At 24.3% G+C, this 19,170-nt stretch overlaps 1 protein-coding gene across 2 annotated transcripts in view; it reads left to right on the top strand.

Moving 5' to 3' along the window:
- The window catches only part of LOC111040464 (lysosome-associated membrane glycoprotein 5), a 33,241-nt gene extending 15,936 nt beyond the window's left edge, over positions 1-17,305 (top strand). For both annotated transcript variants that reach the window (XM_022324389.1, XM_022324390.1), the window contains exons 6-8: positions 1,637-1,724; positions 7,775-7,972; positions 14,028-17,305. In XM_022324389.1, the coding sequence (XP_022180081.1) occupies positions 1,637-1,724; positions 7,775-7,972; positions 14,028-14,188 (447 nt within the window). In that variant the 3' untranslated portion in view covers positions 14,189-17,305. The remainder of the gene's footprint in view (positions 1-1,636; positions 1,725-7,774; positions 7,973-14,027) is intronic.
- The last annotated feature ends 1,865 nt before the right edge of the window (positions 17,306-19,170 follow it).

Below are 19,170 nucleotides of genomic sequence, written 5' to 3'. Positions count from 1 at the left end.
TTCTTCTTATCGATCCACTGAATAGTTGTGCAGAAGTTTTCAGAGTATCATATTATAATGCTTAAATTATATTTCAGACGAAAGAGACTCAAAAATATTAGATTAGTATTTAGTAGTTTCAGGTAATTTTTGATTCAAAAACATTTCTAGTACATATTAATATAATACTTTATTTTTGTACACGAAACACATGTTTATATTACACGCTTCAAAACTTAGTATCACGTTTGTCGATTAAAGTTCATATATACTTCCAAAACCACTCATCAAAATTGGATACTGAAATTTAAAGTTCGATAGCATATTAAACTAATTTCTATGGACATACATACTAATGTGTTTTTTATACAAATAAATGTCAAATAATTTGCTTATTGTTTTCTTTCTGAGACTTAGCTGAGTTTATCAAATATAGTTAATTTTCACCTATGTTTCATTGGACAATTTTTAGCTAAACATAAGACGTATTCAATCATATTTCAAAGTGATTAGTTTAAAATTAAAAAAAAAACATTTAAAAAAAACTCTAAACCACTAACTTTGATGAAATATTTTGTTTTGATATAATGATGTGTATTATTACTATTGAACTTATAATTATGAACAATAATGTTATGTATTTTATTTTGGAATTAAAAATGAATATTGTTTAATGTAATATAATTATACGAAATTATAATAGGTATGACAATATAATTAAACAAGTTTGACTATATAATGTCATATTAGTTATATATACCTATGTCTACAGTATTAATTGAATGACATTAAATATTTTATATTAAATTCTTAGAAACCATACATTATGTATTTTAAATGTGAACTTACATTAAAACTTACAACAGAAATTAAATTTAAACTCTTCGATTAGATATTTTTATATTTATATTCATCATAAACAAAACGCAATTAAATTATTCTACAGAAAAATATATAACACTAAAAATTCAGACCGGGTTTATCCCTTTTCATATTTATTATTACAGCAGTATATTATTTACAAATATAATGTTTGTTGAAAATTATATAATTAATTGTTTTTAGAACGTGGAATTTTCATTTCTGTAATTATTAAAATTAAAAATGGATTTTATGAACAAAGTTAGATACATAATAATCTCAATAGCGTAAAGTCTTTGATAGTTTTTTCAACTAAAAAATATTTTTACACGCTCTAAAATAATATTCAGATATTTCCAAAATATTTCTTGTATTGTTATAATTAGATTTCAATATGTAAGTTTATGTTTATGTTAAAATTAAAATATTTTGAACAAGATATTTAGAATTCTAAAATTAAGATGAAAAACAAGATATTTATAGTTAAAAATTAAAACTAGATCAGAAAGACTTAAATATATAAATACTTTAAAAGTTAAACAGTCTATTGGGTTGAAAAATTTAAAAAAAAAATTGGTGTTTTGTATCATAGTTTGATATAGTTTAAATAATGTTGTACAAATTAAAATAAGTTTAGGTAAAAGGAGTGAAAGAACGGATGGCGAATTGAGGGTGTCTATCTTGAACAATCTTTAGGAAAGCACCACAACTGATAAATTATAAATAATTTACTTATTATATAATATAAAAATATATTTCGAGATTATTCAAAAATACAATTTGTTTGATGTTATAGACTCTTGGAGGAGAAAGATGGTTTGTCAAGGCATTGGAACTCGAGATAAATACAGCTGATAAACATTTCGATCATATAAAAACCAAAGGTAAGAATGTAATCAAACAAATATTTCGTACAAACATTTTTAGTGTTGAGGCATTTTGATTCAAATAACATTTTGTTTTATCAAACAAAAATATATTTGATTAATCTTTCAAGCATTATTTTAATTTTCTATTTCTTTATTATAAAGATATTTTTAATAAATTTAATATCATAACTACATTTTTAATCAATATATAATGTAAAATAATTTACCTAGTATATTTTTTAATATTATTATGAATTACATATTATATTTGTCTGGTTAATCTGATAGTGATCAAACTAGAAAAACATTTTTTTTTTTTAACGGTGTTCCAAAAAATGCCAGTAATTCAACCATAAGTCATAACGTCACAGTTCATAATTATATTATATTATTATGTTTATTATAATATTTAATAAATCATTGTCCGTGTCATGATAAAATAAAATATACACGGCGTGTTGTATAGGCAATTTAATGGCATGTACGCGTTAAAACTATTGAAAACAGTTAATATTTGTATTGCTTAAAAATATTTTTAAAAAATACATTAATATAATTTTGCAATAAGGACATTAGGTACATAATCAATAATTTCATTATTTTACTAAATAATTCATTGGTTCATAACACGATTTATGACAACCGATAATGAACTTTTTACCTGCGTAAAAGGTGAAAAACTATTACGATTAATAGGACAAATATAAACTTCTATTTGAATGTCCTTTATTTGAAAATAAAAGATTTTATAATCTCCTACATTTATATTTTTACTTGCAAAAAAAAAATGCTGTAATTTCCTACACTGACCTTTTTTGCTTACTCATACAAGTTTGGAATGTCTCAAAAAACTTGGCCTTCTGTAGAAAAATTATGACTCTTCTAACTTTAGAAGTGGTATAAAAAAAAACATTTATTTGACTAAATAATATTAAATAGAGTAAACATATTAATTGGAGTTGTCGTTTATAAAAATAAACTGCAAACACGTATCGATAGTATCTAAACGCTATATTGTATGGAACTACAACCGTGGTATCGAAGATGCTCGAACATATTATAATTTACTACAATCTGGGTATTATTCTTTTGAGGCCTTAAAGATAAAAAGCCATATAAAGAAATGTTGACAATTATCGAATTGTAGCAATAACATTTTGTACTTGAGTTATATGATTTTTAAATTCAATTAGAATGTAGATGCGTACTATGCTGTTTATTATTGTGTAACAATTGTGTTGTCATATAAGTTAAAATAGATATGACTATATAATTAAGAAAACCATAAAATACAATTGCCATCTATACTCGTACCGTGTTATGGTACATTTTTATACATATTATTTTAAAATATGTATTATTACATGGCTTTAAGCACAAATATTTCATTTACGTTGAAGTAGAAGTCAGTATTGATTCGGTATTAAACACCGATATTGATACCTTTATAAATATTTCATATATTGTTACAATAATTGAAATTTGGGTATTGGTTGATTGTATAACAATTGAAATTTCATGTTTAAATCATAGTTTTAACATTAATGTATAATAAAAGTGATTGGTATTTGATTGCATAAAATATTGGTTATTATTTCTTATTTTCAATGGTAATTGAATTTTTCTTCCAATGTTATTGAATATCTATATTAATTTATATAGTTAAAGTTATTTTATTTAGAGATTTTTGAATACTAGTATTCAACAATATTATATTTCCTATTATTTCAGTCATACATTTTTTTCACCATTTTAGAGAGATTTTAGGGTATTGAATATCGAAATAATTTGAGATCAAAGCCTTTTTGAATTTCATAAAAAAAAATCAGTAAAAACTTAATTACTAAAATAATAAAACATAAAAATATAATTTTATCATTACAGTTATGTTTTTTTGGTTTATACTTTTATTAGAACTTGAATTTGTAAAGAGTTATATAAATATCTTTCAATAATTTAGAATTTCATCTAGTTAACAAAAATAGTTAATTAATCTAACATTGTAATATATTTTTGTCCAATCACAATAAAATGATCAGAAAATTATATATTGAAGAAAGACTTTAAGGTTAAGACTTGGCTAAGCTATTCTGTAAAATTTGGTTAATTTTTGAGAAACCCATTATTTTTTCTAATCTTTAAGAATGAAATAAACCAGGAAAGGATATAGTGACCTCGTATAAGCCATAGGTTTAAATTCACTTAGAGATATTCAAATTAGAGAAAATAATTATGTATGGAGTCTTAACTAAACTTCATTCACAGATTTAACTAATCTTTTCTGCCTTTTATTACTTTATAAACTTGAAAAATGAATTAAATTCTTAAGTTTTTAATAACTACAATTCGCCATTACTTTAAACCAAAATATTTTTCCAAGAAAGTGATAAAAATAATTTAAATAAAAAAATATTATTGTTCAATCAACTTACTCTTCAAGTCTTAGAGTATCCAATGGTAATTTAAAAACAATTATTTAGTGGATTTTAATCTATTCCTTTCTGCCTTTGTTTAACACATACGTACACAGGAATTCCAATTTCTAATTTGATTTCAATTTTACCAAATGATTTAGTGAACCGATAATATTTCAGAAAAAAAATTTGAATTTGTTTTCAATTTAATTGAGTTCTAGTTCCGTCATTTTTTGATTTTTTGACTATTATTTCTCCGAAAATTTAAATATTTAATTTTTCGTCTACTCTACTTTTCTTAGTATGACTTTTTTAAGATTTAGGGTATACAACAATACATTTGGGAAACTCAATCTCAAAAAGACTTTACAATGTATTCAAATTTATTTGTTTTCAGAATTCTTACCAGTTCACTATATAAAATTATATAAATTTCTACGTTTCGCGTGTGTTATATAAAAACAGAAAATCACTGCTTCCAATCGACCTAAAAAAGTCTTAATCAATGTCAAGCATTGTATATATTAGCTGACACATTGAGATTAGCATTGACAGCTCTGTCTATTCTTCACCCTTAATTACCAATTATATATAGTGGGCTAATCACGCCTTAAACCTCCTATGGCTCTGCCTCCAAAGTCTTCCCAAGTCACTCCACGTCTCCATACAACCACCGTTGCAATTTCATATCAGTTACTCCCACCATCTGTCCTTTTGATTGTCCTCTATCCAAAATTCCGATCTGTACACCATAAGTGGAACCACAACTGAATTATAAAATATAACTATTAATCGCAATGGCATTAAAAAAAAACTATTCACATAATACATTAAAGAACATTTGATATAATTTATAATATCAGTTAAATTTTCAAATATTGTTAATCATTTTTTTTCCAAATAATTTTTATTACACGTGCTTTTTTGCATTTTTAATAGCCACATGCTAATTACTTATAAATTCGATAATATATATTTAATGTTCGTATTGTTCTAAAAAAATAAGATTTATAACTATATTATTTTCCATAAATATAATGGCATTAATTCCAATCATTTTATTCCGTTGTTAGTTTACACTTAAAATTTCTTTGTTTTTCATAATTTCAGATTAAGTATTTCCGTATAAAAAAACATTTTTAATTCAAATACTTGTTTTATTTCCATGAATATTCTTATTTAACATTTTGCTGTCACCACTATCCTTCTTTCCATTATTTTTACCCCTTTCTTCCTTTTCACTCTTTAGACGGAAATTCAATTACGGTATATCGTTTTCCTTTTGATATCATCATTAGCGCTTTTATTCACCTGATAATTTCCCATAGGTAGTTTATATTTATTTTTTTTATTGTACAAGGAAAACCATCAGTAAATTTATATCGAGTCAAACCCTTTTGTATCATTTTTTCAACAGCTAATTTTGTGTTAAAGTTTTTATTATTCATTCGACTGACTTTTATAATCCATATTATTCAAAGGTTTGACACGGATGACGTTAAATTAATATGGGTTCGGAATAACCGTGGAGCGAAACTACGACAGCGGTTATTTCATAAATGTATTTAATGAAGAATAGCGGGACGTATAATTTTGGCAATTTTCGAGCTCACGTCAGTTTACAATGCCTTCCCAAAGCCTTTTTAACGTGTTGATTAATTTTCACGGTGATTCTTTATTTCTTAGTTTTGTATTGTTCCCTAACCTACAAAAATGTGCGCAACAGTTTCTTTGCTCTTAGCACTTAACGGCAATGTTCTGTATCCATCTAACAATGAACAAACCATTTTTATGTTAGTATTTCAGCCTCCACGTTAAGTTTTTTTCATTAAAAATCAACTTGATCCAGGAATTAAAAATAAATATGTAGGAACGAGTATAAAATACTTTGTATCAATGTTATTATTTACAACTATTATTTTCTGAATATATTATTATGTACTAAATTCAACATAATAAATAAATATAAAACTAAAGGTTTCTATTTAAATAATAGTAAATTTGTTACCAATAATTAAAAAACCTAATAATTATTGAAATTAAAATATTATTACATGATTATAAACTTGCTAAAATGCTATTTGTGTTCTTGAATTAATGGACAATAACTGATAAAGTTAAACAGAAATACTGAAACCTGCCAAAATAACAAAATAATTACTGTTAATTTACCCTCTTAACCATAATAATTATCATACACGATTTTTTCAATATTTTAACTACAGTTTGATTTTTACGGTATGTTATTTCTAAATATAAAATAAGAGTAATTTGTATTTTATCAATAACATAGACTTGCAAAATTTTCTTTTAAAAAAAGCAGTCAATCATATTATTATTTGTTGTTAAATCAAATATTTTAATATATGTTTAAAAAATTAATCACTGTAATAAAATAATATATTCAAATTTGACTTGTCAATAATTTAATTGAACATAATTTTAAAAACAATTGTGCATTAACTACAGATTAGGTACAGTTAATGTTTTGCCATTATTTGAGGCAGGTACCAAATATACAAGTAAGGTATGATTTTGATGATAAAATACATATATTAATACAAATACGTAAGATTATAATGTCGAAAAATATTAATTTTTTTAAGCAAATGCTGTTTTCTTCATTACTTAATGATAGTACAGTGAAAGTTATTTTTAAACTACATAATAAACTAAATTACAAATATTGTACCCACATTTCAAAATATATCTATGAGCATTAAATATAAAAAATATATTTACAATTTATAAAACTTTTAATTTTTCTATGTAATTACCTATTCATTTTGTAACAATAGGTATAACAAAATAAAAAAATAACAGATTTTCTATAAATATATGTTTAAATATAAAACAGTTTACTCATACAAAAAAATATTAATATATCTACCATAAAATATCTTTATGAATATTTTATTCCAATTAGGTAATTAATTAACTATTTTGTTATATATTCAAATAAATGAATCAAGGAAATACTGATGCATTTTATCTATAGTTTTTATAATACCAGCGTATAAGATATTATCATTCAAAACCATAAAATATCGAACTTCTTTAGTTACATGACAAAATATTGATAATTTCACTGATGTTTTGTTTTGCTCACAATATTATGACCGTACATTTATAAAAAGTTGTTAGAAATACTGATAAATGTAAATTTAGCCAGAAAAAACAAAATTAGGTGATTGCATTCATATAGGTACTAAGTCGGTACAAAAATGTTTACTTTATAAGACACTGATATAATTTCGATGAGTTATAAGTCACAATATTATGTACACATAGTTTCCTATTTAATTTTTATATTATTTTTTAAAAATAAAACTACCTATGAAAAATGGACTTATCGAGTCACATGCTTTGTAATATTCAAGTTAGATCTAAAAATATCAAACAAAATCAAATATCAACTCATTAAAATATCGAGTTAGTCGAGGTCATACTCATCGTTTTCCTTATTTTTGTATTAGGATATTTTATACGAATAGTCCTGTATATTATTTATTGATAATTACAGAACAATAAATAAAATATATATGTTGTGCAAAAGAATTTTTAAAAAAATATTCCTTCTTAAGATTGTAAGAGTGCTTTATTAATATTTCGATAAATTTTAAGATACTTTAATTTATTTTTAATTTTCAGATAAAATTGTGCGTTTGTCAACAGTATCCAGTTATGGTACACTACTGTTTATGACACCAGTAGGACAGTCATATTCATGTCAAAAAGAAATTAGTGTGGTGTTGAGTGATCAAAATGTACCTACGATGAAAGGATACGTATTGCTCAGAGCATTTACTGTGCAGCCGTTCATATTTAAAAATAATGAATTTGGACCAGGTAAGACTACACTTCTAAAAAAAATCTTGCAGTAATAAATTTTAAGTTTAAACACTATTAACTGATTCTATCTACAATATAAATGTTCTATATTTAGTTCAAAAGTTATTCGTGACTCACTTTATATTCTTTAAAATAATAGTATTCTATAAATTACTATCGAAATAAAACTCGTCTAATGACGCTTATAAATAAAATGTAAATCACATCTAACAAGTTTATTATTTATTTTTATATAAAAAAATGCTTTTATATTTTAAATAATTATTTCAGTATTTGAATAATTCTAAAATGATTACGTCTTGTACGCATTCTAAATACATAGAATAATAGTACTTTGTTACTTACCTACAAAGTTATGCAGGCTAAATTATTTCATCACTTGTTTTTCCACTAATATTATTCCAATGTAAAAATATGGTAATAATTTATTATTATTATTTCATGATCTCTAATAAATAGTATAAATCTAAGACAATCTTTGAGTAGATAATGCGAATATGACCGCTTCGATGGGTACTACTAAGTATTCTGGAACACTGGAAACCTACCATACGTCTATTAACGTTGTATGATTATTACTCATCTCTTAGATATTATAGTAACAATTTGTATTACGTAAAATAAAACTAATAGTCCTACCAATTTAAGTTTTATTGATCAATAAAAAAAAAAATATATTAGGTGTAACATACCAAAACAATTTTTGATAACAATTATTCAGTCAATATTATATGAGTAATTATGTTTTATTAGTACTTTACAATATTATTATTGTAAGATAAAAAAATGGTCCAATTTAATATTATCATAATATTAATTTTTAACCATGCTAAATAACTATAGAATAGTCTGAGTATATAAATGTAGGAAAATATAGATAATCTATGACATTTCAAAACATATATATTTAAAATGTTCCTGTCACTACTCACTAGTATGTTTATCTTAAAATTTAAATACTGCCAGTTTATTTTAGAAATATGTCATTGCCAATGGGATAAATAACTGAAGGTATTTGATTATTAAGCAGAGATTGTTAACAGTTTTAATAAAATCAACTTTAAGAATATTTTTGTCTTATAATGTTATAACTTATACTTATATAATATAAAAATAAATAAAAATATTTTTATACATAAGAAAAGAATATTAGAGTAGATACATCACAACATATTTTAATTGGGAGCAGACAATTTCAAATAATGTAATTAAATTACCTACTTAGTTTTTCCATAAAAACCATTTTTAACAGCGGCTGACACTTTTTTCGACATTAAACTATAAATTCTCCTTTGGTTTTTCCGATTTCATTCCCTGTCTATTGGTTTGTATTACTTGTCAACTTGTTAACATCAGGTAGAATATATATATGTATATATGTATGTACATATGCGACCTATCGAGGGTAAAATACGTTTTAACGATAAAAATGTACTAGACCACAACCTTAATATCACACAGTTAACTAAACATCAGACGATACTTCACACATGTTATATAATATAATACACATTATAATGCATGAAAGCATCCTACGCATGACAGCCACTAATTTTGATTTTCTAGTACACAATTTATCGCCCATATTATAACTTGTGAAAATTACATACGAAATTCAAACATGCTATAACGGTATATTACTAAATACTAATATTCAATACATTAATTAGGTATGGAAAATGTATTGTTAAAACCACTATTTTCTATAATCATTTAATTATGAATATTAAATAATAAAGTCAGTTAATATTAGGTTAAAAAAAATAAGGATTTAAACTCATGGAATCCTTATATATATATATAATTATAAAAGAACAGGCCTTTTTTATGTACCAATTTTGTAACGACGCTATTTAACTTTTTTCCATTTTTTTTTCACTAAATTGTTCCAAATACCTTCCTAAGTGTCACCATGTTACCCTATTTTCAAAATTTCGATTTTAAAGGGTTGAAATCGGTAAAATTAAATTGTTCACGTGCAAATTGTATATCTATATATATATTTTACAGTCTGGCGACCTGTGGGTTTCCATAGCGACATGCAACCATAACTTTTTGTCCGTCTAACTATGTGTTTGATCGGCATGTAAATATAAATTGTTCCGAGAAGTAAAATTCTACAATATACCTCCTATATCTATCTAGGTATATAAAAATAAATAATAAATTTCCCTTAGTCGAGGCATTACGCTAATCGCTTATCATTTAATACAGATCCATCTATCTTCTATATATGATATAAAATAGTTAATATATAATTTCTTAGTGCACATTTCACATTGGAATCAATCAGAAGATTAATGAAAAATTGTATAGTGAGTTTTTTGATAAATGTTTAGTCACCGTGGTTAGTTTAAGCAATCATGCTTAAAATTGTAAACAAACTTAAGTCGCCCGCGGGCCGCCGTGTCATACAATATGTGTATAGAATCATTAGAATTATTTGTAAATATTTTTATTTTTATTTTTTTTTTGAAAGCATTTTTCAAAATAAGACCTCTAAGGGGGTAAAAGGGGTTCTTTTATACCTATATAATACACGGGCAACGCCGTGAAGGCACAGCTAGTACAATATAAAATTATATTTTTCTTGAATCAATCACATGATATTTTTAGTCTTAAATATGAAAGAAATCATTCATTTATGATTTAACTTGTTCAAATTTAATTCTTTCTGTATAGAATTGTATTAAATAGTCTCTCTATATTCGATAAGCATTTGGATACTTAAAAATATTTTATTCAGTGGAGCCGAACTATGTGTTCAATTATAATTATTTTTTTATATACTTTAGGTAGTTCAATTGAATTGCCTTAAAAAAAGCGTGGGTGGGTAAAATAGTAGATTTTACTTTTGCTATAATTATTCTAAACACTGAAATACCATTAAATTATGTATATATAATTAGTTAAGTCTTTTTTAAAGTATTTTTAAGAGGAAATAGGAGGTCAATCAAACCACTTGAACTACCAATTTTTATTTCATTAGCCACTACTGGTTTAGTTTAACCGTACGTTATGGTTTATAATATTGTAAAGAGCAAAAGCTTCACAACAAAACTACCAAAACAAAAACTACAAAACTAATTTCAAAATCAGATTTTCAAAACTCGAAGAGATATAATATGTAATTTGTATAAACAGTTTCAAAAAAAAAAAATATTTGAATTTAAATTTAAAAATATTTGTTTTCTGAGTTTATAATAGGTAGTAAAACATTTTCAAAACACTAGGTATAATTTTCAAATATCCATCCATCCATTTGAATATAAAGTATGTATTACTATAGTATAATTCTGTGAACCCATTATCCGAAATTGAGTTCACTGCATGTTCTACTTTGATGGGATTATTTTTATTTTTCGATTTTTTGGATCATTAAAGTTTGATTCAAAATTGTTTTTACAAACATGAATCCCATAAATGGATTATTTAAGCATTAAAGTGATATACAGTTTTAGATATGGAAGTTTTATTAGACAAATATGTATATATATATATATTATTTTTTAAATTATAAATAATACAATAAGCGGTATTCTTTGTTTGTGTATTATCTTCTCTCTCTCAAAAAAAAAAAAAAAATTAATATATAAAGCACATTAATTATTAATACTTGTTTAGAACATAATATACACTCTGAAAACAAAAATATTTTAGTACATTATATTTTTATTTTTTTTATTTTAATATAATACAACTTATTTACTAAATGTGTTTTAATTACCACATGCATCTTATGAGTTTGACATAAATATCAACAATTTTAGGTATAAAGTGTCCGATTAGATCAATTTTTTATAATCGAATTTGGTTAAATACTTCATTAGTTTATAGGGAAATATAAATAATAAATAGATTGTTGAAAAACTGTTTATATAATAAAAATAATTATGTTTATAATTTTTATTCACTTATAAATACTTGCCATATTTTAATATGATGTACTTACATATTATCTATTCTCAAATTAATTTTAAATTGTGGCTACAATATGTCCATATATACGTTTTTAAAACCATTCAATTGATAATAGAATAATAAGTACTTTCTTAACAAATATCATATTTTACATAAAATCAATTTTAATTTAGTAAAAGTTACAATTTCAAAGATATAAGTACAACTATTAAAAAGAAACTAATATTAATTATTATTCCATTATTCATTTTTAATTATTTTTTTTATTAAAAAATTCTAATTACATAAATAATCAAAACACTTGTCGTTAAAAAAATATTTTTAATTGGTGTAATACAATACCTATATCTTATATAATATCCAACGCATAGGCTTATGAAAGATTATTAGTGCGTATTATAATAATATCTTGCTTTTAGTACTAACATCACCACTGGAGAGCTTTCTTTGGAGAAATTGTAAGATTTATGTATTGTGTATCTGTGTACATTAAAAACAATATAAAGAAATGTGAATTAAAAACAGTTGTTCTTAATTCTCTTTGACGCCAAGGGCATTAACAAAAGAACTAAAAAATAAGTCGTGATCAATATTCAAACTTACTTATAACTAATGCATTGCAATTTTTAAATTAATATATTATTCACTGCATGTTAAAATTGTGAATAAACATTAAAATACCATTAGCGATTTCTGAACTATAGATTCAATGAAAAATATTTTTACTTGGTATGAATACAAGGAGTTTTTATTACAAAATTGTCTGAAGTATATTTCTCACAACTTTATCATTTTATCATTATTTAAATAGTAAATTATGGATTGTTACATCTCGCCAACGTTAGTTCAAGCTGGAATAATGCCGAAGTATAACACTGGTCGCTAACTACATACTTATAAATCCATAAATCCATTTAGAATGGGATAGGTACATGGATTTTGTGTTTTTTTTTTTAATATGGTGAGAAGGGAATTAGATAATTATAAAAAAAAAACTTAAAATTTGAAAGACAATTTGTATATATTATATTACCGTTACCGTGGTAGAGGAGAGTTTATATGAACTCAAAACTTACATCGGAGAAGAAGAAAGGATTTATTGAATAAACACAATTCAAACTATTTTGGCACACTGACAAATTTTGAGTAAAATCAATGATTATCTTAAACTACAAATAGTAATAATAATAAAGAAAACCTCTTGAGGAGGTTTGGAAACTAGTACACTTAGTTTAAATTAAATATTCATTGATAGAAATAATTAACGCATTGGAAAATCATCCAAACTAGTAATTAGGCCACCAAAACTGTCCTAATCCAAAGCTTCTCTTACTTAGGTACTAACAAAGTTATTGAAATTAACATTTAACACATATGACTATTGGGAAAAATAATGACTGAAACTCCTAACCAAAGTTAGGAAGAAGTAAGGAGAAGGTCCTGTCATATGTAATATGTTCTGATATTACAGTTGATTACATATTCACTAAGGGTTTAACTATAGAAGATCTCTTTCATGTACCTTCTACAGGAGTTAAATTAAAAACTCTAACCACCTTTCCTATGCTTTAAACCAAGAATCCAGCAACTCCCAAAATTAATAAAATTCTAATCGTGAACAAATATCGCTGGTAAAATATAACACAATGATATATTTTCTTCATATTACAGTGTTTGATTTCATTTTTTGTTTGTGTAATTTCTCTTAGAAATGTAACACAGTTAAATCAAAAACCAATATGTTACGTCCAATGGCCTTATATGGAAGGTATTGGATCTAACAAAACAAGGTTTATCGAAATCTATTCATCAATTTGTTCTCGTTAAAATTATAAATATCTGCATGTCTACTGCATATAATATACATAATACCTTAGTATCTAGTACCTACATATAAACTCGTACTACATTATTGATAAAACGATTGGTTACTTGTGTAATGTTTTTTGCACAAAATATATCCTGGTTTCAAAAGTGGGGAAATTTAAAATTAGAGAAAATTTAGTCTTAACCATAGTATCAAATGGTATGCAGCAAAATATCTACAATGCACCTACAAAATGTTTTATATCTGTTGAACACAAAAAATATTTCGATAAAAACTTATCTCTTGTATGATTCGATGTTACAGCTTACCAGTGTTCGTCGATCGGTGCTGGTGCCATGCGAAACGAAACCGTGCCGTTCATATTCGGAATCACCCTAGCAGCCGTCGCCGTACTTACGGTTGGTGGGTATGCGGTTTTCAGACACTTCAAAATCAAGAAAGTCCAGTACGATACGATGGAATAAATGATACAAAGCATGAGAGTTTTAGATGTGCTAACGAACTGGGGTTTTATTTGAATTATAAATTATATCGTTTTTCAATTGTTTTGATCAACACAGCAATAATAGACGACGTTTTATTTTATAATATAGTTTATATAATATGATTAGGCTACTATTCGATTCTGCAATTACACATTTTGTGTATAGTTTTTCTTTGTAGAATTTCTGATACGGCTGATTTTTAAAAGAATATCTGACTAACATCTTTATTTAATTTGTAAATTATATAGGTACCTATTTGATAACTATAAGTATGCATTAGTATTACAAACTTGATTTATTTTACAAAAATTACTATCATAATTTTTTTCATTTAAATGATTCTCATAACCATGTACCGTATTTAAACTTTTTTTAAATCTTTATTTTGTTTTATATTTTTAGTTATGTTATTACATCAGAATAAAAATTAAAACCTAGTCTAGATTACTGGATATCTGAGTTATTGACATTAATCTATACCTATAAAACAAAAAAATTATAGGGTTCATTACTGAAGTATTCTTTCTTATTTATTAAAAATCTATTTCTATCATTGTGTTTTACATATAATATATTTAATCTTAATCAACATTAAAGACATTAGCTATACACTATAAATATTTAATTTTTGGACACATAAAAATATTTCATAATTATTGAATATTTGTTTGCTAACATAATCTCATTACAGAGTTAATTTTTTACTATTTAACTTAAAAACTTACTTTAAATTGTTATTATACGTATTTTTTTATTTATATAAAAATATAATACCTATTGTATTATCTTGAATAATATGTCTGCTTACAGTCGATGACGTGTGCCCACGTTAAACTATATGTGCTATAAAAATAATTACTGATAGTGTAAAATGTAAATTAATATGCAAATTTTTATTATTATAAATATGAATTAGTTTTGATTTTATTCATCATATTATATTTAAATTTTTAACGACTTTATGTATAAGTTGCAACAGAAACTATTGTTATTCGGAATGTCAATTACCTACCTACTATGCTTTTGTTTTAATGATTTGTATTGCTTGATAACTGGATTGATTTTCGTCAAAAATCTTAAAACCAACATAGTGTTGCAGTAATACAAATTACTCATAATATAACGGCTATGTTACTTTACCCTTTATGTACTATTCATTACAATATTAATTAAAATAGATGATATCATATATTATTATAGGTATAGTTTACAAAATAATTTAGTACATTATAATATATTTATACCAATTTAATTTTAAGATACTAGACTTTATTGTTGTAAGCAATATTAATGAAGCTCTTTAGCAGTTAAGTTATGTTTTAATTTCACATAGAAAGTCTAATTTAATAATAGATTTACCGTTTTTTTACACCTTAAAATAATACTAGTTTATTTGAAAGTAAAAATTGACTATATTTTACTATTTAACATTATGTAGTTGGAATGATAAAGATAAATTGATTTATATAATTTTATTACTACCCAGCATCCATTAAATATTAGATGTATATTTTCAAACTTAAAATTAACTTTAAAACTAAATTTAAATGCAATATTTTAGTTAAAAAATTTGATATTATTATCATTAATTGTATTATTTAGTATTGTAAGTGTGTACAGTCTTAAGGATAACGCCCATTATTAACGTGTTTTAACTATATGAATTGCGTGGACCATAGTGGATTTAAACATTTCGTAAACATCTGATGAGCATTAATGGGCTATAAAAAAATATAAAATTATACCTAACACTTGATTCTTTTGAAAAAAAAAAACATAAGATTTGCGTTTGTTATAAGGACCATCATTAGTATATTATTAGTTGAATGTAAGAACTACGTTACTGTGTTCGAAATAATCGAACCAAATTAGAAATTTCTTAACTGTTTTTATATCCACATTTTACATATTTTACTGCATATCATCGTTTCATTATCCTCATTATTAGTTGATAAAGTTCATATACATCACTTTATGTAGACAGTATACATAAATATAACTTTAATAATGTTATTTGTATTGTACTTTTTCTAACAAGTAACACGATAAGTAAATTCCATAACACAAGAAAACAACCATGTTATATGTATCGGCCTTAAGTATGTAACATATCATGAAGCCGTTATAATATTTTTAACACCACTATAATAAAAATAAAAATTACTTTCCCCAAAACTATAAAATACCTATCCACCTAATTATACACAAATATTTCACTCAATACCGATTAAAATTTTTTATCAACGAAAGTTCATCATCAATATTTTATGATTTTCAAATAAAGATTTTTATATAGTTATATTATTTATAACGATAGGGGAACGCTTATTGTTAATACATCCCTTTTAAATTAAACTAATAAATGAGGTAAATGTAAATGATCGTTAAATGAGTGGTAACTAAATTCTGATGTTTTTACATATCTTATAAAGTTATAAATTAATTTGATAAAAATATTAAATTTACCTATAATATCTACACATAGTAATGTTGTAATTTTTGAGTTATTCCATATTCAATAAGTAATACATTTAAAAATTATAACTATTTGAAAAAGTTAGTATCAGATCATATTTGTCAAAAATATGTGATAAATCTATTAAAAAAAAAAAAAAAAATACACGTAAATTGAATACCTTGGTTATGAGTTAAGTTTGAATAGAATAAATTCAAGTGTTACGTGTAACCAAGTATTAAAGAGTGATCAATTAAGAAATTATTTATTTAATTACCTTCCTATGATTACATTTTATAATTGTTTTTTCGCTTTAATCATAAACTATTCGATTTTTCTTTAATGAATATCATAGTATCGATGTACCTAACATATCGTAATTATTACATTTTGCTAACATATTAAAATTGAGTCAATAAAATTGCGTAGACTTTTCATTTGTGAAGATTCAACGCTTATCGTTTTAACATAAATTATCATTATATTTACTGTAACTATATTCCTATATTAGACTGTTCCACAAGCGCACAATAATTGTAATTAACACTATTTTTGATTATTTAGTGAATACATATAAGACATAAATGTTTCGGTCTGACCACCGTTTACATAAATATTTACTTACAATAAAAAAAAAAAATCAATACAATAATGGTTTTATATTGTCAACGAAATGCATATCGACGTCCTCGTCTTCCAACACAAATTTTAAGCATTTTAATGTTTTTTTTTTTGTTTTTGTATCATGTGATTTATTATATTCGAGTGTCTTTTCCTCTTATATTTACGACGATGAATACCGTATAATATGAAATTCATTATATTATTAGTTTATAGACATTGTTATCATGGTAGTTAAATAGGTATACTGTTTGTGTGTAGTCTATTTATTTAGCTGAGTCATAAAATAGAATTATGAATTACTATAATAAATTATAATAATTATTATTATTAATACTATCACTATGATTATGATTATGGTTATTATTATTATTATTAATATTATTATTGTTATTGTTATTATTATTATTAGCAGTAGTATTAGTAAAACCTATTACATATTTAATATAAACTATTATTTTTATTATTATTATTATTATTATTATTATTATTATTATTATTACTATTATTATTATTATTTTTTTTTTTACTATTAATACTATTATTATTGTTTACACAAATTATAACTGCAATAATAAATTGCACATTATTAAAATGTGTTTTTATCATTGTATACTTTTAAAATCTTATGATAAATAAATATTTAAGCCATAGAAGTTTGAAAATAAAAATATCTTTATACAAGTGTAAACATACCGCTAGTAATAGATGCTATTTGAAAAGTTACATCCAAGAAGTCACAATGGCTGAATGACAATAAAAGTTCAATGTATGAAAATAAAAACCTGATAATACTATCTTCTAAAGAAAACAACAGGGGAAGTTGCCGGGTTATAATATAGGTTAGATGTTATAGGTATTATTATAGGTTAATAATAAGCGTCATTAAGAAGGGTAATTTTAAACTCTCCCGATTTTAATGACATTTGAACTCTCCCTATAGTTAACTCTCCGGGCCTACTAAAAGACTAACTGACGGGAACATGTAAACTCTCCCGGTGTGACAGGAAAACAATACCCCCGGATATTCATACCCCCCGGCGGTATGATTTTCCTAGGTTAATAGTAAGTACCCCCGGTACAAATTTCTTAGGATATTCATACCCCCCGAAATTTTATACCGGGGGTACAAATATACTAGGATAATTATACCTCCACGAGGGTATGATAAATATAGGAAATTTATACCCCTGAATAATTTTCCTAGAATATTTATACCTCCCAAAATGTCTTACCGGGGGGTACAAATATCCTAGTAATTTTATATCCCTGGTATAATTTTCCTAGGATATCTATACCACCCAAAATTTCATACTGGGAGTACGAATATCCTAGTCATTTTAAAACCCCAGTATAATTTTTCTAGGATATTTATACCTCCTAAAATTTTTTACCGGGGGGTGCAAATATCCTAGGAATCTTATAAATCGCCCACACAAATTGTACATTTTTGGTACGAATATTCTAAGACAATAATACATCCATGGGGGTATTAAAAACCTAGTGGATTTATTTGTAATTAAAAATGTATAAGAAATTGTTATTTTTTTATACCTAATATTTCAAAATTTAATACAAGATTCCTCTTACGTGTTTCTACTTTTATAAAAATAAAAACATACAAAAATATACATAAATGTAATATATACATTTTTTATGAGCTTTTAAAGTCCAGTAAGTTCTATGATTACTAATTGAACAATTTTCTTTATTAGTTGTAATTTAAAATCGAATAACTGTAGATGATACTTGAAATTGTCACAAAATATATAATTTATCATTTTCTATATATGATATCATTTTCAAAATAGTTTTATAATTTTGTGCTATTTATAGACGTTTAAAATTAAAAAAAAATTTTATGAGTTTCGATTAAAAAATGTTT

This window comes from Myzus persicae, unplaced genomic scaffold, assembly GCF_001856785.1.
Source record: "Myzus persicae strain clone G006 unplaced genomic scaffold, MPER_G0061.0, whole genome shotgun sequence".
NCBI lineage: Eukaryota > Metazoa > Arthropoda > Insecta > Hemiptera > Aphididae > Myzus > Myzus persicae.
Note: the sequence above shows the minus strand (reverse complement) of the source record. Positions and strands in the feature narration are given on the sequence as shown.